At 34.7% G+C, this 21,143-nt stretch overlaps 1 protein-coding gene across 3 annotated transcripts in view; it reads left to right on the top strand.

The window, feature by feature from the left end:
- The window catches only part of PHF6 (PHD finger protein 6), a 45,794-nt gene extending 26,743 nt beyond the window's left edge, over positions 1 to 19,051 (top strand). Inside the window, exons 6-11 of one of the 3 annotated variants that reach the window (XM_004379639.2) lie at positions 3,359 to 3,525; positions 3,680 to 3,823; positions 5,313 to 5,417; positions 8,170 to 8,303; positions 15,493 to 15,622; positions 15,941 to 19,051. In XM_004379639.2, coding sequence (XP_004379696.1) covers positions 3,359 to 3,525; positions 3,680 to 3,823; positions 5,313 to 5,417; positions 8,170 to 8,303; positions 15,493 to 15,622 — 680 coding nt within the window. In that variant the 3' untranslated portion in view covers positions 15,941 to 19,051. Of the gene's footprint in view, positions 1 to 3,355; positions 3,526 to 3,679; positions 3,824 to 5,312; positions 5,418 to 8,169; positions 8,304 to 15,492 lie in introns of all 3 variants that reach the window. The other 2 variants (XM_023734310.1, XM_023734312.1) reach the window with 2 other exon arrangements.
- The last annotated feature ends 2,092 nt before the right edge of the window (positions 19,052 to 21,143 follow it).

Consider the following 21,143-nt stretch of genomic DNA (forward strand, 5'->3'; position numbering starts at 1 on the left):
TGGGTGATAACTATTCACAACAAGAATGTGTAAAATAAAAGTCATGACCACAAACATAATCTCAGCTCAGTTTAGGTTCTTGAAATTGTAAGGAACCAAACCTGTGACTTACTGTTTCTCTTAAGTTACCCAATGTATAATGTCTTGTATGATACTGGTGCTCAAGAAATGTTTGTAACCTCTTCTGTTTCTTTGACTTGGAACTAAGCACAGTATTTAATGTGTCATTTATTTTTGGATGTCACTTCTCCCATAGCTTCTCTTGTGCCAGGTTTTAGTAGAGCAAGATGAATTAATAAAACACAATCTCAGTTTTTGGAAGGTGGAGGAGGACACGATTTAGTGACAGATATGTGATCAACTGAGTAAAATACAGTGATGGTACATGGAAGTATTTAGAGATAAAACATCATCATGTCTCTTAAAGGATCGTGTAACTTACTCTTCAAGCTTTCAGAAAAAAAAGTCTGTGTGTGTATATATACATACATACATACATACATACAGAGAATGATCAAGCAAATGTAAAATATTAATATTTGTGGAATCTGGGTGAAGAGTATACTGTACAGTAATTCTATTTTTACAACTTTTTTTTGCAAGCCTGAAATTACTTAAAAAGAAACACTAGTGATAAGTGGTAGAATTACAGTGACCATCAAGTCCCAAGTTTTGTGAGACAACGTAAAGGAATCCTTTGTATCTAACCTTGGAGGCTCTAGTTTTGATTTTATTCAGGGACCTGATGTATTCCCTAATGGGAAGTTTTGAGACCTAATATGATAGACTACTTGTCAGATCTTATAACTCAATTTATGTCTCAGAAGATAGAATTACCATAGTTGTATTAGAAGTATGTTGAAAGCATGTTATAATTTAAAGACTGCCTGCTTTAATATTTGTTTAATATTTTCTTTCCCTTGTTTTTTCACTAGAATAGCTGTAATTCCTAGTTTTCTGTACTTTTACTAAATAGCAGTTTAGAGACATTTTTATGTGATAATCAGAGTCTTCAGTGAGGACAGTGGTGGTTCAATGGCAGAATTTTCACCTTCCATGAGGGAGACGTGGGTTTGATTCCTGGCCAATATACCTTGTGCACACTCACCACCTGTCTGTCACTGGAGGCTTATTGTTGCTTTTTATAACTATTTAAATTCTGCTATTTTGATAGGTGAAAATGGTATATCACTTAATTTACACTTCTTTGATTCTAGAGACTTTAGAATTTTTAAAAAATATGTTTATTAACCCCTTGAAGTCTTGTGAAAGATGTCCTGGTGGTGCAGTGTAAGCGCTCGGCTGCTAACTGAAAGGTTGGTGGTTTGAACCTACCAGCAGCTCCATGGGAGAAAGATGTGGTAGTCTGCCTGCTCCCATGAAGACTTATAGCCTTGGAAACCCTATGGGGCACTTCTGCTCTGTCCTGTAGGGTTACTATGAGTCGGAATCAACTCAACAGCAATGGGTTTGGTTTTTTGGTTTATAGTCTGAATTGTCTGATCATATCCTTGATCCATTTTTTTGTTGGAGTATTAATCTTATATGAGTTTATTGTATCATAGTTATTAATCCTTTGTCACAGGTACAGCAGATATTTTTCCATTTAGTGTTTGCCTTTTAGTTATTACTTTTTCTTATTTTCATAAGTGTGAAAGCCTAGGAACCCTTTGTGTGTTTTTCTATTGCTGTTAAAGTCCACTATAATTTTTCACTGAACGATTGCATATTTACAATAGACAAATGTGTCCTGTGGAAAATTAGCATGTTGTCCCAATAATGGAATCAGTTCTTAAGTAATTTCTTTATAGATGCTTTAATAGTGCAGTGATTCTCATTTTGAATGTTAAAAGTAGATACTGTTTTCTGATATAAAATCTCCTGTAGTGTTAATTTAAGGTCAGAAGAAAACATCTTTAATTGACTTATTCTTTTCAAGGAGAGTTATTCACATGAATTTGTCGTGTTGCCTGTAACATACTCTCCAATAACTTTTATCTTTTCCCCGTTTTTCCTCTCTCAAATCCTATCATAGATATACAAATTTGCATTCATATAAATTGTTAACTGTGTTGCAAACAATCTAATGCTTACAGTTGCCTGAGTTTATATATTAAAGTACACCAATTGAACTACCCTTTTCCTACCATAATGAATATGCTTTTATTTCTTTTTAAAAAATACCTTAAAATTTTTATTAGGAAAGATACTAACGTCTGATAAGAAATTGATATGCTTTATAATTGAGAAATTAGTTCCTGAAATCATAATCAATAACTTGTGGTAAAGGAGGAAAAATTAAGATATTATAGCTGTGTCTAAGAGTTTATAGTTTTGCCCGAAGCTAAGTGAACATTCATTTGTTTTTTATACCTTTTTGAACAGTAAATACATTGTTTGTCTACAGTAGGCCCTCAATAAATAAAATATTGGTAAGTGAATAACACCTCTTCCAATAATGGTAGACATTTTTTTCAAATTGTTGGGAAATGCAGTTCTAAAATTTCTATACATAAATTTTATTTAATCCCTTCAAGTATACACAGCTAACTTACAACATAGCTTTTCTACTGCTTAGTTTGAAAATTCTTTTTGTACTTAATATTTGTTTAATTGCTTGATCAGTTGGTAGTTTATTTGTAGGTAACTTCCTTGTTGAATTTGGTGATTCATTTTTCATTATAGTTTGAGAAGCTGTCCATACCAGCGCTGTCCAATAGAACTTTCTACAGTGATGGAAATGTTCTGTGCTGTCCAGTACGGTCACCACTAGCCACATGTGGCTAATATGCTCTTGAAATGTGGTTAGTGCAACTGAGAAACTGAGGTTTTAATTTTATTTAATGATAATTGACTTAAAATTTAAAAAGCCACATGTGGCTAGTGGCTACTATATTGGACAGTGCAAATAACCTACTTTATTTTCATATGGGTTTTCTAAGTTACATATTAAGTTTATTTTCTAGGTAAGTTCTAATTTCGCCAGTGGTGTGAGGTGAAACTCTTTGAAACCTATGGTAAAAAAAAAAAATACAGGAGCAGCATTATAAAAATTAATTTTTAGAGTTTGAAAATGTTGACTGAATTATATATACAGGCAAAAACACAAAACTCAATTTTATAGAATTACAAGTTCAAAGAAAATAATTATAATAAAACTTTTTTGATGTTTGATTTTTGTTGCATTTATATGAAACATGAAGTTGCTGTGTTGAACGTATCATAGACCATTTCTGGAGAATATTCTCATTTCTGGAAGTGATTTCATTCTAAGGAGACATGTTATGATCTAAGAACCCATGAACTAATGCACATTTTAAGATTGGTCCATATAAAGCTTCTGTTAATTTTTAAGCAGCTGATTTAGAAGAAAGTTTTAATGAACATGAACTGGAGCCCTCATCACCTAAAAATAAAAAGAAAAGTCGCAAAGGAAGGCCAAGAAAAACTAATTTTAAAGGGCTGTCGGAAGATACCAGGTCCACATCCTCCCATGGAACAGATGAAATGGAAAGTAGTTCCTACGTAAGTAGAAAAATGCTTTTTGTAGCACCATGAGTATTTAATTTAAACTATTTATCATTTAAGTTCATCATTTGAAATGTTAAATAAGTTTGAGATACTAATAGCTTATTTTCATGGATTTTTTTAAGAATTTTTTTTTCTTTTGCATTCGCAGAGAGATAGGTCTCCACACAGAAGCAGCCCTAGTGACACCAGGCCTAAATGTGGATTTTGTCATGTAGGTGAGGAAGAAAATGAAGCTAGAGGAAAACTGCATATATTTAATGCCAAAAAGGCAGCTGCACATTATAAGTGCATGGTAAGTATGGTTATTTTTATGTGCTTTTAAACCCCGGTTATTTTGAAAATCATTTAGCTGGTAACCAAATACAGCACTTTTCTTAGCATCCATGTTTAAGAATTAGGAATAGCATATCCTATAATCCAAATCTTAATCAACTTTAGATTTTTAAAAACACAGCCTTTATGTTTTAGGAGGGATCCCTGGGTAGCACAAACAGTTTGCACTCGACTACTAACTGAAAGATTGGCCTACCCAGCAGCACTGTGGAAGAAGGGCCTGGTGATCTGTGTCCTTAAGATAATAGCCATTGAAAACCCTATGGAGCACAGTTCTACTCTGAAACACATGGGATTGCCATGAATCAGAATCAACTTAACAGCAACAAGTTTGTTTTTTTTCTCTTTTTTTTGTATGCTTTAGTAGGATTTGAGGAATCCTAATTATAATGAGTTGTTGTCGAGTTGATTCCAACTCATGGCAACCCTGTATGTGTCAGAGTAGAGCTGTGCTCCATAGTGTTTTCAATGGCTGATCTTTCGGAAGTAGAGCACCAAGCCTTTTTCCTGAGGTGCCTCTGGGTGAACTTGAACTGCCAACCTTTCGGTTAGCAGCCAAGTGCATTAACCATTTGTACCAAGATACTCCATTCTAATTGTAGAGTTAATATATTCCAGATAATCTATACCTATTTCATAAAGTGTAAGATTTTCTATAACTATTTCATAAGTGTAAGATTTTCAACTCTATAAACCTGTTAAAAATGTCGCTGTTATTAACTTAACACACTGTGTTACAGTTATTCACTTATGAGCCTATTCTCCTAATACTCGTAGATTCCTAAGGACAAGAAGTGTATCTTATCTTTGCATCCTTAGATCCAGGCCTGACATCTAGTAGGCACACGTAAATGTTTTTGAGTTAGATTGTACTGAAGTACTCATCTCATTTATGATTAGATTTTAAAAATTATGTTTATCAGAGATTCTTAACCTGAGATGCATATCACATTTACTTGGGGGACTTTATCCTAAATATGCACCCAGGCTCCCCATGGAGTAGATACCAGACATGCCTATTTTGAGAAAAAATCCCCAGATGATTCTGATCTGCATCTGTGGTTGAAATTTGCTGATTTAAAACCCTCTTTAAAAACTTGTTGGAAATGTACAACAGTTGAGAGACAACAGGGTTACAAATCTTCATCATTTAAAGCAAGAAGATATTTAATCTGAGCTGCACATTGCCAGTCTTAGTTTTATTTCATTCTTATTTTGGTTTATATTTTAATCATACATGTGAATATGTATGAGTGCCTGGTGGATTCAAACTGTCGACCTTTGGTTAGCAGCTAAGCTCTTAACCACTGCGCCATGGTACATGATTGTTAAGGAAAAATCCTTTTCCTCAGGAAATTAAAGTAATATAACACGTTTGTCATTATATTGTCTAATCTTTTTCTCACAAGGATTCTGAATGTTAACGTTCCTGCATTTTTCTTCTCTAGTTGTTTTCTTCTGGCACAGTCCAGCTCACAACAACATCAAGAGCAGAATTTGGAGACTTTGATATTAAAACTGTACTTCAGGAGATTAAGCGAGGAAAAAGAATGGTCTGTGATTTTGTATTTAGGTTATACAATGTTACTCTTCACTTTCTGCTTTAAATTTAGGACACATCTCAAATCTATCCATCATCAAAAAGTTTCATATAAAGTAGCTCATATTTTAAAGCAAAGTATATTTTTTACTTTTTTGTAATATAGTAAAAGGATGATATTACTGATCCCTTATTCTTCTTTCTATGTAATTTTATTACTTAAGAGAATTATTATACTGAGAAGATTTATATTTTAGGGTATTTGAGCATCTTCTAATAAAATTAATGAAGATGTGAATGTGACAACACCTTATTAAGTAAAAATGTTATATTTAATTGATCAAGCTTACTTAAAGAAAAATTCTATGACTCTGATAGACCAGTGAGAACCTCCCCATGTTGTTGTTTACTTTTTAAAATAAAAGGAAAGGCTTTCTTTCTTTTTCCCAGAGCCTTCTGTTCAGTTAAAGTACACATAAACAATTATGTCTCTTAAAATGTGTATCGTAGCTTGAACGTTTCCTTTATAAAATGTACCTTAATCTTATAGTTTTAAAAGTTCTGAGTTACTAATAAGTACCCATACATTGCCATCGAGTCGATTCCGACTCATAGCTACCCTATAGACATAGTAGAACTGCCCCATAGAGTTTCCAAGGAGCTCCTGGTGGATTCAAACTGTCGACCTTTTGGTTAGCAGCTAAGCTCTTAACCACTGCGCCACCAGGGCTCCTCCTAATAAGTGGCTTTTAAAAATATTGGTATCTATTGATTACTTATTCCTTTATATTTTATGAATGTTATAAAACGTCAGTGGAATGCAGTCCTTTTTTATTGTGAAAGTTTTCAAACATATCAAAATTCAGAGCGTAGTAACACATATCCATCACCTTGATTCATTAGTTTTCAAGATTTTGCAGCATTTGAATTATCTATGCCTTTTATTGTTGTTGCTTGAAGTGCTTTAAAACAGATTTCAGACTTCGTATCATTTCACCTCTACATATTGCGATACTTTTCTCTAAGAAATTGGTTAATTTTTTACCTAAGCCCAGTGCCATTACACCTTATAAATTAAGAACAATTCCTCAGTGTCATTTAACCCAGTTCATGTTTGTATATTTCCAATTATCTCAAAACTGTCATTTTAAGGATGCCTTGTGTGAATCAGAATCCAGACAAGGACCACACATTACATTTGGTTGTTACATATCTCTCAAGTAATCTAGGGAAGTCTCTTCTTTCTTTGTTTTGTTTTCGGTTTTTTTTGTATGTCATTGACTTATTGAAGAAAATGGGTTAGTTCTATAGAATGTCCCACAATTTTGATTTGTGTGTTTGTTTTCTTTTAAAGTGGAAGTTAAGATCTGAAGCCTTGATTAGATTCAGTTTCAACTTTTGAGGGGGTAAGAGTACTTCACAGGTGGGACTGTATCATCCATATTTGTCACATCAGAGAGTCATAATGTCTGATCCTTGGATTCGGTGATGAATCTCATCCCTCCATTGTGAAGTTCCCCTTCAGTCTTTTGTCTGATGGTTTCAGACATTGATGATCTTTGTCTGAATCCATTAGAAATAACCTTTTCCAGAACTGCATTTTTGAAGGTGAAGAAAAACATTAAAATAATGCACTAAATTGTAAATATGAAAAATGTTGAATTGGCAAATGTTGTGTTATGTGTAACTTTACAACAATAAAAATGCGTGTAATGTTCAATTAAGAATTTGAATAAGATACTTGGGAAGCTAGCAAAGTGAAAATTGTTGATGTTTAGATACAGTTCAGTTTATTGATACTTTGATTACTGTTTTAGAAATGAAACTACTTTATAACAGAGCCTATAATATTATAAAAAGGAAAAATTACTCTATGATATTATGCAGAGCAGTGTTGTTGTGTTATACAGCCAAAGTCCAAATAGGTAACTAGCATACCAATTCATTTCTCTTGATCGACTTACTATTTATCTCTGGCACTGTTGAAGGTTAAGGTAAACACTAACCTGGCATTTCCCTAAGCGTGCTCCAAAGGAAGTTAGCCCATCAAGATGTTCCCCCAACCCCAAAAAAATAAAAGGGTATCTTAGGACCTATTTTCTGGAGAAAAGGCTGTGAGAAGTTCTGCAGTAAAGCAATCTGCTTAACCTAGCGTTTCACTTGACTCTGAACTCCTTTTTTCATCAAGCACCTTCAAATCTTAGAACATTCTTTAGGCAAGGTTGATCTAGGCCAAAATTAGTCTTGAAAAGGTACGTTAGCCCTTTAGTGTCTCTCTGTGCTTTTGCCTACTTTGTAACAATCCCTTTTGGGGAGGTTGCTTTTCTCTTTAGTAATTCTTTGCCATGGTCATAATAAGAAAGGCTCTAATCTGGGAAGGGGGCGGTCATCCACTATAATATAGAATGTCATTCTTTTTTGCGTGTTTGGCAGTATTGGTGAGTGTCTTGTCTACGTTTAGGTCAGATCTCTGATGGTTGGTATGGTTTTTCTAACAAGCTGGCAGTTTAGCAAACGTTAAATAATGGAAATGCCAGGGGATGATTTAATACTAGAAATTTTATCAAAGTATGATTTAAATTGCAGTATTTGATATGTATGCTACATACAAATTCAATGCACTCCTTTTTTTCAGTAGAAAATATAGCTGTTGTTTTTTTTGGTAAACTGGAATGTTTGGCTAAACTATGCCTAAATAGAATAATTAAGATTGCATGAACTTTGAAAAACTACTTATGATTATTCCTTTCTGTCTTCTTAAACAGAAATGTACACTTTGCAGTCAGCCCGGTGCTACTATTGGATGTGAAATAAAAGCCTGTGTTAAGACTTACCATTACCACTGTGGAGTACAAGACAAAGCTAAATACATTGAAAATATGTCACGAGGAATTTACAAGTAAGAAACAATTGTCCATTTTCCTAAATATGTCAGTAAGTAACTACCCTTAAATAGATGACATTAGGTTATTTTACCACTATTCTTAGGTGGTGTTTGGCTTGGTATAGAAGATTGTGAATATTATATAAGGCATGAGTACTACAGTTGGCATTTTCCTCTGATTACATACCCCTGTATTAGCATTCATTCAACCAGAATTTATTATGCTTGCTATGTGTCAGTCATTGTGCTAGGAGTTGGGCATACAATAGTGATCAAAACAAACACATACCTGTAAAAAGTTGGATTGGCAAAAGTTGTGTGATAGGATATATTTACAACAATGACCAGAAAAAAAAAGAGTAGCTGCTGAGGCTGCTTATGTACAACCAAACACCTCATGGGATTTGGTTCCTTGGTTTGGAGGTTTAGGGTCCTGGTTTCGTGTTCTACCTCCTAGTTTGATGCATAGTGCCTGGGGTCTTAAAAGCTTGCAAGTGGCCATCCAAGGCACAACAACTGGTCTTTATTTGCCTGGAACAACAGAGGAAGAAGGAGAGTCAGGAATAGGAGGAGGATATGGAATGTGTGGCTAATTGCTTCTAGAAACAACTGCCTCCTTTGCCACAAGACCAGAAAAACCGGATGGTGCCTGGCTACCATTAACTGAATATTTTGATCAAAGATTATGTAGACGAATTCTGATCAAGACAGGGAAAACACAGGAATAGAATTTCAAATTCTCATGGACTCCAGACTTTCTGGAGCCATGGAGGCTGGATGAGCCCCTGAAACTATTGCCCTGAAATAATCTTTAAATCTTAAACCAAAAATATCCCCTGAAGTCTTCTTAAAACCAAACAGTAGTTTAGCTTAGCTAGTAAAGAATGTCTGCTTTGAGCATTGTCCTCTTTTAAGATCTATCTATATGGGATGCAATTGACAATAGCAACTCAAAAGATTAGACAGGAACCTTAAGGGGTCCAGTGAGTTTATGTTAATGGTAAAGGACAACTCAGAAAATGAGGGTGAGAATTGTTGCACAACTTGACGTGTGTAATCAGTGTCACTAAATTGTATATGTAGAAACTGTTTAATTGGTGTATGTTCTGTGTGTATTCTCAACAATAACAAAAATAAATTATTTAAAACAAACAGGCACAGACTGTCCTCATGGAGATTATATTATATAAGTCATATATTGACAGAGAAAATAATTATAAATGATATAAGTACCATGAACGAGAAGTTTCAAAGTGATGTGAGCATATATAATAAGAAGGAGCTAGCCTAGTCTGTACTGGGGGAGTGTTTAGGGAATTTCCTTAAGGAAATAGTGCTTGAGGTGAGATATAAGGGATGAGGAAGATGAATGTGGTTGGGAGACAGTGTTCTAGGAAGAGGGAACAGCATGTGCAAGACCCTGTGGTGGGATAGCAGCAAGAGTGGCAATGGGGAGATGAGTTGGAGTCTGTTGCAGATAGTGCAGATGACAATTTTTGGTAGCTTAGAATAGGAGATAATTGTGAAAATGGAAGTCTACAGACTTTGGAAGAATGATGAAGGAGTTAGGTTTAGAGATTGAGGATTACATGTTATCCTTTCTTCTATGGGTCTTTTACTCATCTGTACTGCTTTGGGCTAGTGGTGTTGGTGTATGTCTGTAATGGTTCCCTTTGTTTAACCTAATGGAATAAATTGATAGGGTTTCCTAATTTGCCTTTGAGAGTTGTAAAGCACTTTTTTACTGTCACATGCCGAGCACAAACCCATGATTTCAGGGTCTAGTGTCCTGTGTAATCCGCCGTTTATGCATGCAGTCACCAAGTCACTGTGTAACTGCATAATGTGCTGATTCTGTGTAATAAAATTTGCCAGACTTTGTTTAATAGTAAAGGCACAGGTTTTTCAGATGAGCACTATCAAACCTTCAAAGAATAGATAATTCCAGTGTTATTTAAAGAGGTCCAGCACATAGCAAAAGATGAAGAGCTTCTTGGCTCATTCTGCAAAGCTTGTATAACCATAATAACAAAGCTGACAAATAGAGCATTAAAAAAAACCATAGAGCAATCTCACGTTTATAAATGTGTATACAAACATTCTAAATAAAATAATAACAAATCAAATGCAGCTCTATTCTAGGCATTTAAAAACTGCTCAAAATTGGGAAATTTTACAATGTGATCCATTATAATTAATGAAGAAGAAAAATCTTATCACCTTCCTGATAGATGGTAAAAAGACATTTGATAACATTCAACATCCATTTTTGATTTTTCAGAAGTAATGTAACAAGGGTGCCCTTGGTAAGCTAGGAATAGATAATCACTACCTTAACATCTTAACAGAGTGTTTAGGAGAAAACAGCAAATAACGTATTTAATGTTAAAGGAGCAAAGGTTCTTAACCAGGTGTGTGCCTCAGAATCACTTCGAGGTAGATTGGGCCCTCTAAAAATGTTCATGCCTAAGCCCCACCTTGAGAGATTTAAAATCAGTAGGTCTAGGTTGGGGCCCAAACCATGCATTTTGATGACTCCCCAGGTGATTCTCATGTGCATCTATAAATTAGGAAGCACTTGGGACAGTTCTACTCTGTCCTGTGGGGTCGCTATAAGTCGGAACCAACTCGACGGCAACAGGTTTTTTTATACTAAGTACAGGAGCCCTGGTGGTGCAGTGGTTAAGAGCTACGGCTGCTAACCAAAAGGTCAGCAGTTCAAATCCACCAGCCACTCCTTGGAAACTCTATGGGGCAGTTCTACTCTGTCCTGTAGGGTCACTATGAGTCAGAGTCGATACATAAAGAGAACTTCAAATCATAAAGGAAAATGCAGCCCATTTAAAAAATTGGCAAAGGATATAAACAGGCAATTTACAGAAGAAATAGCCATGGATAATTAGCATATGAGAAGATGTTTAACCTTACTAGTACTGACAGAAATGCTATCAGATTTTTGCCCATTAGATGGGCAAAGATTAATAGGATGCATATTATCTAATGTTCGCTACGTTATCGGGACCACAGACATTCTCATTCAGTGTTAAGGTTGAATGTAAATTGGTACAGCTTTTTTGTAGAGCAGTTTATAATTGGAGATCAACGCTTTAAATGAAATAGTGTGTATCTTTTGCTACTAGCCCACCTCTAGGGATTTATCTTGGGGAAGTAAGCAGACAACAGTGCAAAGATGTATATGCAAAAAGTTTCATTGTATTATTAATGATAGCTGCTATTATTACCCTTTAGAGTATCATTACTATAAATACCCACTAGGGCATCTTCTTAGACTCAGGTATACTTTTGGACTTACAAGACTTACAGGCTGCTTAGTCTACTTGAGAAGGACTAGAGCTTGCCGGCAGGGCAGTATCAGATATTCCTCTTCTGTGGAAGTCCTTTCAACAGTGAGTATAGCAGTGGAGCTCAGGCCCAATAAGATACGGGATCCACCCTGGCTTAAAAGCCTCAAACCCATAGAGGCCACTACCTCTTATAACATAGTTATACAGGCATAGATAGTTTTCGCATTCCCCACAAGAGACATGTTAGTCACACTGCACTGCGAGATACCCCAAGATATGGCTTCCTATGAGAATAATTCTCCCCGTCCAGTTACAGTCTTCCAAGCAGGGTATATAGCTTGTAAGGTAGTTGACATACCAATTTTTAGTAAGTTGCCAGGGGAACAGAACTGTAGAGTTAACCAAAGATCATATTCTCATACAGAATGAGAAAAGAATTTTTTGCTAACTTTTTACCCACAATAACGGAAAAAGAAAATAGCCTGAATGTCCATTAGGAGACTTGATAAACAGACTTTAATACATACATATAGTGGAATACTGTGTAGCAATTAAAGAATGAAGTAGATCCATGTGTAGAGTTGGGGAGGGGTCTTTCTATGATATATTAAGAGAAAACAAGTTATAGTACAGCATGCATAGTCTTTTTTACCAAATAAAAAGTACATATATACATGCATAACACACGTGTATATGTTTTTGTATACATAGAAAAATTTCTAGAAACATATTCACCAAACTTAATAGTGGTTACCCCTCATTAGTTGCATAGGGGTGGAGGAGGAGAGCCAATTATATATTCTTTATAGGATTCTGTGCTGTTTAAATTTTCATGAGCAATATATTGCTTTTATTATTTAAAATAGCCAATTGCATTTTAAAATAACTGGCCCATTTTAAACATCTAACATCAGACTGTGTGGGGAATTATTGTCTTTAAATTTTAACTTTATATATTTTTATTATAATAACTACTCATTTTCATTTTGGGAAAAAAAGAAAATTAAAAAAAAAAAACTTAAGGTCAACTTTAATTCTGCTACCCAGAGATAGCAGTTTTAAATCTTTTGGAATATTTTCTTCTAGGCTTTTGTGTGACTGTGTATATGTGCATATTTATAAAAACAAAATTCTCTTATACACACTGTTTTATAATCTTTTTTCCACTTACTATGTCTGAGCCATTTTTCTGTCACATTAAGTAGTTGTACATCACCATTTTAATGGTTACATAGTATTCTATCGTATGAGTATATCAACTTATTTAATCAGTTCCCTTTTTAAACATTTAGATTTTTAGTTTTAGCAATTATAAAACCATGTTGCAGTAACAATCCCTGAACAAAAATATTTGCACTAGGACCCGTGATGATTTCAATAGCTCTTTTTATTTTTCACATTTGTTTCTAAAATCTGATTATAATGTGGAGTCCAGATTATATTTTCATAGAGAGCATTGAGGTCAAATGACAGTCTATATGTAAATAGTTCAGAGAGAGAAGAATGGACAGATAGGAGGAATATTTCTGAATGAAGTGGTTTCTCTCTCTCCCTAAATGGGACCTTCCTTCCTTAACTGCCCTCTAAGATCTTTTTCATATTAAAAAGGAGAAGGAGGATTAGTGACTCTGTTTTACTGTATTTTAAAACTATTTAAATATGTATTTATTTTAATTGTCACCACTATAAAAATGTAAGTCCTGTGAAAGCAGGGATCTTATTTGGTTGTCACCTGTGACCTTGGTGGCTAGACTGATGAATGGCACATAATGGGCCTATGGTAAACATTTCCTTGAATGAAAAGTAATTTCATTAAAAGATTCAAATTTGTTCTGCAAACAAAGGACTCATCTTTTTAAATAAAGCTTTCTGTTATAAAATTTTTTGAATATACACAAAAATAGAGTTGTATAACAAATCCTTATATCAGTAGCTACCAAGTTATCGCCAGTTTGTTGTAGCTATCTTTTTTACTCCTGAAGTATGTTAAAGCAAAATCCTAGGCCTCTTATCATTTTTCCCCTACATGTTTCAGCATAAATCTCCTAAAAATAAGGGTGTTTCTTATGTAATCACTGTGCAGTTATCGCATTTTAAAATTAACAGTAATTTCTTAGTATCATCTCATACCCAGCCTACTTTGACTTTTAAGTCTTTCTTAATATGGAACAATCCCCATCTCTCCCCTGTCTTTTCCCCCTATTTACTGAAGAACCCAATAAGTTGTCCTGTAAAAGTCTCATAGTCTAGATTTGTCTGTTTTTTTATGGTGACATTTAACTTGTTTCACTATCCCTCATATTTCCTATAAACTGTGAATTGGCTCAAAGGCAAGATTCAGGTTATATTTTTTGGGACAAATGCTTCGTAGGTGGTGATTTGTATGAATCTCACTTCCTAATATTTCAACTCATCATGATCTTAAAAAAAGATGTGGTTCCCAGTGTGCAGCATTTGAAGAGTACAAATTCTCCATAGTTCTTTGAAAGTTATTGAAAATGTTTTAAGAATAAAAAGGAAAAGGATGAGCCAAACTGGATTGGAAGACACTTGTTATTGTTGCCCTCTCCTATATTTCCCCTGCCTTTTATTCTATGCAAATGTTAGAAATTTCTCATAATAAACCCATTTTAGATCATCTATTTGTGACATGCTTCTGTGAATTCCTATTTGATCTTGTTTTTCATCCATTACTGACCACAAGAGGGCATCCAGTGAACATTTTCTAAGCATTGTTTCTCTTTGTCATTTTGCATGTAAATGACCTAAAACTGAGCTCAAATCAGCCCACCGGGGTGGGGGATATTTTAACTCTAGAAACTATTGGTGTGCATACATTAAGGTGACTTAAACCCTTGTCCAAATCACCTACATCATTTTCATTTAAGAACTGAATGAGTTTCATATATACAGAGTATGTACCAAAATACAAGGTGGTTGTAACAGCATGATGTCAAAGTTTCACTCCAGAGATTACTTGCTAATTGCAAAGGGAAGAACCCACAGTGGATTAAAATGGAGAAATCTTGCAGTTACCACCACCTTAACCAAATGATCAAACACAACATCACTAATAGTGGGACATTCTAAAATTACGTGGCTCCTTAAGTATGTAGGATCACCTACGGAGTATCCTTCACTGAAAAAAATTGAATCTGAAGCTAATCAATCCCTTAGACCTTGCTTCCAGTTTGTAAGAAGTACATGGTGAGAGAGAAACAAAACCAGTACCAAGAGGAAACAATCAGATAAATCCAGAATGTAGTTGATAAGATAACTGGTTAGCTGTGTATACTTGTATGGAGAAGTTGAAGGGGCCAATCTAGATTAAGAAAGACATAGCCAAGTTCAGTGCCTGGAAAACTGTTACATGACAAAGAGTTGCTAGGACACTAATGATGAAAAGACATTTGAAGATTTTGAATAAAATTGTTTCATGAAATGTGAGTGGAAAGCAGCAGTATGTATAGAATATATATATATATATATCATTTCCTGAAATGTGATTTTTAAAATTTTGTATGTTTAACAAAATTACAGACATTTTATTTTCCATCTGTATACCTGAAAGTTGATATTTTCAAGTTGGCCAAAAACTTTGCTTTCAGTCTTGTTGGGCAAAATGAATTGCCTTATGTTTGGGCATATGTGATCATTTTAACTGTCATCTTAAACCATAGGTTTTATTTCAGATGAGCTTGCGTTTTCTGAATAATAGGGCACTTTCCTGTCTTTTACATAACTGTAGACCTGTAACTAGTTGTGGAGTGGTTGTAAAGTGTGGATGAGAAAACTCATATTTAAAAGGGGCACCAACCTCATCCACTAATGATGGCGTAAATGCGTTCTCATCAGCAATGACAACAACATTTTGAGATTATTGTCTTTCCTCATTGCAGACTATATTGTAAAAATCATAGTGGAAACGATGAAAGGGATGAAGAAGACGAGGAACGAGAGAGTAAAAGTCGTGGAAAAGTAGAAATTGATCAGCAACAACTGACTCAGCAGCAACTTAATGGAAACTAGGTATGAAAGTTAATTATATCAGATCTGTTGTCAGGATACAATACACATCAGTAAATGTTGATGTAGTGGTATGCAGTAAGACTTTAATGCTAATATGTTTAGTTAAGAGCATGTTATTAGAATGCAGAGGTTTGTGTAGGCTTGCATAGTTTTTTTTTTAACTAGCTGATTTTGTAACAGTAAAAAGAAACTATCCACTTTATCAATAAATGTAGTTTTAAGTAAAATCAATAAGATACTCTCACTCCTCAATAACATTTATTGTTTTTTTCCCCCTCAAGCATCATATTTTACATTTTTTTATCATCTTTTGAACAGGTTCATGGGACAGAGTTAGAAAACTGGGAGTGAATAAGACATCCATAACTACTATTCTTTTTTCACTGTTTTCTAAAATCAAAAAGGGTTTGTAACTTTTTACTGCCCAACTCTTAGATCCTTTACTGAACTGCCTAAAAACGTCCTGTTTGTTCTATGAGCCTTCACTAGATGGCAGAGTTTGACGTGTGGATATTACGTAGCTGTAGTTTGCAGTTTCTGGGAAGCAATTGAAACACTATTAACCCTGTGTACAGTGACAACAGTTCAAGCAGACATTGAAATGAAGTAAGCTATATATCTGGACCGAACAAAGTTCTACCGATTAGAATGTTTAAGTTTGTTTAGTGGGTTCATACTCAAGGGAAAGCATAAGCAAATTTTACTTTACAATGCAAACGTGCCGCTGGCAGCAACACGGTAATTTGTGAATTACTTTTTCACATTAAGTAATGATGACTAGAAATGAAGAGAACTTTCTTTTTTCTCTTGGCTTTGACAGCACATGCTAAAAATTTCATCTAAGAAGTGTGCTAAAGCTTTTTATTTGGTTCCTGTTAAAGTTCTCACTGACCAGCATGGACTCAGGCAGCTCTAAGCTATGAGCTCCAGTGCTTATGCCAAAATCCGCTTGACACTTCTTTCCATGTCATAAAAAGAGCTTCTGGTAAAATGATCGAATCCTTTTCAAGTTTCAGCTAACATTTGGCAACAGCAAATTAAATCTCTTTTAAGATTTAAAGGGTTACCACTCACTAAGAACTCTAGCCACCCTGTCTGATACCCATTCCTCTCAAGTGCCCTGTCGTGTGAAACGCTTCACATATTGGCCCAAAGTATGTAAGGAGGTCTCATGTGCTATGGGAGGAAAAAAAAAAGTCTTTGCATAAAACAGTATTTATTTTTAATTTTGTGACCACTATTTTAGAAACTATTTAATATTTTTAATGTTTTCATTCATTGTTTTGGTTATCTACTAAATAGGCTCTTATGCCCTACTTTTTCCTTCGGATAGAACTTGGTATTGTTTTATTGATACATAATCGCGATTGTTTATCAAAGCCTAAGAACCCAGCTTTTTAGAAATGATTTTCACACTGGCATTTCTAGCTAGTGGTATTTTCTTCCACTTACCTGCTGAAGCGCATTTGTATATTCCTTTACAGCAAAACCAAAAACTTTAGTTGTGCTCTGCCTAATGTTACCATAGCACCTCAATATTAAGGATAGAGATTTTGATTTCTGAATTATTAGGTAACCTGCCACGTTAAAGTAAATTAGCATACAAAAACCGATGTGTTAACTTGACTATACATCAAGATACTCTGCAGCTGATAGAAAAGCATTTTCAAAATGAAACAGGTGGAAAATTACACTGTGCTTAATGACTAAGTTTTATAAAACTGCTAGTCCCTTAAAGTCATGTTTGTCAAGTGTATATTCATACATTTACTTAAGTCAAGGGACTCAATGATTGCTTTATTTTAACCATCTTTTATTATTTTTAGAAGGAAACTAGCTTTAGTAGTGGATTGCCCTGTATGTTTTCTCTTTTTGCTCTAAATATGCCATTGGGTTTTTTTGTGTGCGTGTGTATGTGATTAATTTTCAAAATTCACCATGACTTGAAGTGCAAGGACAGATCTAGATGTTTGTTTACCAAGCTATGTGACTTTTCCCAAAGGATCTGTACTTTTATTTCCTTACAACAGCTTGAAAACCATTATTTTAAATCTTACATCACTGTGTCTAGATCTTTTTTACATTGTGTGCCATAGGCTTACCCATGGAATAACAGAACACCTTCATTTTTGGACAACTACTGTAATGATTTTTTAAGGAAAAATGGAAGGTGTCGGGGTAATAATGGCCAGTCAATAATTATATAATGGACTTCAAATACTATAGCTGTCAGTTGATGGATTTGTTATGTAGTAAAATATATGACTTTGTCTGGGTTTCTTCAGCCCTTTCTCTGCCACTAGCAACCAGAATAGCACTTTACCTTTTGGTTGGCTAGATAAGTGGCTGGCTACCTATTTCTCTCACTGTGGTGTGATTGGCTAATAATCTTTTGTTAAAAAATTGAAGTCACATGAAGTCTTTGGTTGTAAACTTCAAATATTTTGATTCTATACCCATTTTTTTGTCACATGCTGAGTAAAAGTGCCTTACAATGTAAAAATTGTACAGTACTTCTGTTCCCAAGTAGCATCATCATCATCTGGGTAGTAATTACATTGTGGTATTAATATTTAGAAAAATGTACCTCAGCAGTGTATTTACTGTACATCTCTTAAGTCCTTAACTGTAGTTTTAATAAGCATGACATTATTTGATAAGTATATAGCATTTACATCATTTCAAAAAATACTGCCATTACTGTCTTTTATGCATATTTTAGCTTGAAATTTTAAAGCGTCTTTCCTTCTTTCCTTTTTTTTCTTTTTGTTTTGTTTTTGTTATTGATATTAAACAGTGTAATCTTTGCAAGCGTATATTGAAGATTATTCTGGAGCATTTATTGCCTTACCAGAAATGTTAGTAAGAAATGTTCTTTAGAGTAGAAAGATAGACTTGAGTTTCTATACTTTAATAAGAGCTCTTTGTTCCGGGGAGGGGCGGGGGAGGGGAGGGCATCTTACTTTCATCTCAATTTATTAAAAACCCACAACTGAAATAAATTTTATTTCAAATATCAGCAGTTTTAGAATTTCAGATTGTACTTCCTCAGGAGTACATGCTACACAAGATATTAAGAGAATAACAAGCTATGTAGATCTACTGTTGAATCAGAATCTATGTACTTGAACAAATGTGTGAATCTTAAATATCTCAAAGCAAAATGAAAAGTATCCTGGAGTGTTGTTGCTTTTTTATAAAGCACTAAAGTTAGACCGAGGTACACGGCTTTGTTCTAATGGACATTTAGGTTAATTGTAAAGATAAGGAATGCTCATGGGTCAAAATCAAACATTCCTCTCATGTTATGTATATTTTGTTCCTGTTATATTGGCTTTATTTTCAAAATTGTAGTTTGTAGTATTAGTTTCCTTTTATTGGTATTCTTGCATATACTATTCATTCAATAAATGAGTTATGACTTTCATATTTGTATGTCTTTTTTTGTGAAAGCTATTATATAACATGAATTTGAGTTCAAGGTTTCACAATAAAAGTTTTATCATGGAGAGAAATGGCATTCTTTTGAGTACAATAGAACTGTATTACATCTTGGTTCTTTTATTACATGGTCCAAATATCTACGGCTTAAATCAGATCCCCTGGAACGGGGTTAAAAGGTGGGTATCCAGGGCAGAAATCAAAATTTTAATTAGTAGAATATGATCGTTCCATGCCCACAATTCCTAACCTGCATTCTGGTTCAAAGGGGGAATAAAATCAAGTAACAGGTTCTGATTAATGCTAGAACTAGTGGTTGATGTGCTTTTCTGCAAATGTTAACTAGTAGTGCCTGGTGTGTGCGTGCGTGTGTGTTTAAATTCATTATTCTCATTTTAATTACCACAGCGAAAATATAGAGATAGGGAGTTATGTGGTTTTCTTTAGCTAATTGGTACTACTGACAGCTATTTTTCTTCAGCTGTGCAGTCATCAGCAATTGCTGAAGTCATTCCAAAGCATAAACTTGGTAGAATTTCCTAGGAAAATTCCCTAGCAGCAAAATCCATCTTTTTCAAGGAAAAACCCAATCCCTCTTATGTTTATACATTAGAGTCCTCAGTTGTGGAGGCCAAGGGCTGCTTTATCAATCAACGTTACATAATTTTGCCTTGTTCAGATAATAAAATAAGTGGACATTAAGGACGTAAGGCAAAAGTTTACTCCTGATTTTTATCCAGAAGATACAACTCTAAAATACCAGTTACTATGAAAGTTACTGATGACATTTTATTTTAAAGTGTTACGCTGTAGCAAACACAGCCTGCATTTGGTCAGTGTAATGAAGTCAGTCAACCATACCCGGGTTCTTGTCAAAAGACAGCACATCCACAAATACCCAGATTATACCTTTGCCTGTACCTGTCTCTGGCTACAAATGTTTTTATGTTGTGGGGTGGGGGCAGTAGGGGGAAGATAGGGACACTGCTGCCATGCCAGGAGTTCACTTGGTTTGCTGTGTAAATGAAGAATGCTGTGTAAAGAGGCATATATGAAAAAAAAAAAATACTGTCGGAGCGGGTAATCTTTGAAATGGGGACTCAAGAGGAATAGATATCCAAGGAGTGTTAGGAGCAGGGAAACTAATATGGACGCTGGATTCAGATGCATTGTTGAGTTTCTAAAAGTGAATTGTACAAAAGGACAAGGTTTTTTAAAAAAAAAGGACAGGTGTTGCTGTTTCTGAGTATATTTTAAATTATAATGAAAGTAATATATAGCCACAGAAAGGAGTAAAGTTACTGATACATGCTACAACGTGGATGAACTTCAAAAACATTATGCCTAGTAGCCAGACACTAAAGGTTACATAATCGTATGATTCCATTTACGTGGAATAGCCAGTGTAGGCAAATTAATAGAGACAGAAAGCAGATTAGTGATTGCCAGGGGATGGGGGAAGGGAGGAATGGGGAGTAACTGCAGAAGGCATAGTTTCTTTTGGCGTGATGAAAATGTTCTGGAATTAGATAGTTGTGATGGTTGTGTAACTTTGTGAATATACTAAACACCTGAATCATACACATTAAAAGCATGAATTTTATGTTACTGTGAATTTTACCTCAGTTTAAAAACAGTGATACAGTGAAACCTGTGAGAGCTGGAACTCAACGAGACTGCCTTGTTTTTCAGAGTCTTGCAAGTTTTCCACCTTTGACAGGGTGCAGTCTTACCACTGTTCTGTCGCTTGTTTTAGTGGAAAATATTTTCGTTTTCCTTCTCTGATGGGTTTCTGCCTTACAGTTTCCGGCTTTTGCGGGTTTTATTGTATATGGTAATTGTACTAAATTAAAATACCCAAAGATATATAAAGGGAAATGTGAAAATCCCCCCGTCTCAACCATCCTACTCACCTGAAGGACTTGTTATCTAGCCTTTTAAATGCTTCTGCACATATCTATTTTTAATACAAATAGGATCATGCTATATTACAGTTCTGCAACCTTTTTTCTCTTAAACAGTGTTACACGAGTTAATCAGTACAGTTATATTTCTCCTGTGCTTTTTAGCAACTCCATGG

This window comes from Trichechus manatus, unplaced genomic scaffold, assembly GCF_000243295.1.
Source record: "Trichechus manatus latirostris isolate Lorelei unplaced genomic scaffold, TriManLat1.0 scaffold00066, whole genome shotgun sequence".
Taxonomy (NCBI): domain Eukaryota; kingdom Metazoa; phylum Chordata; class Mammalia; order Sirenia; family Trichechidae; genus Trichechus; species Trichechus manatus.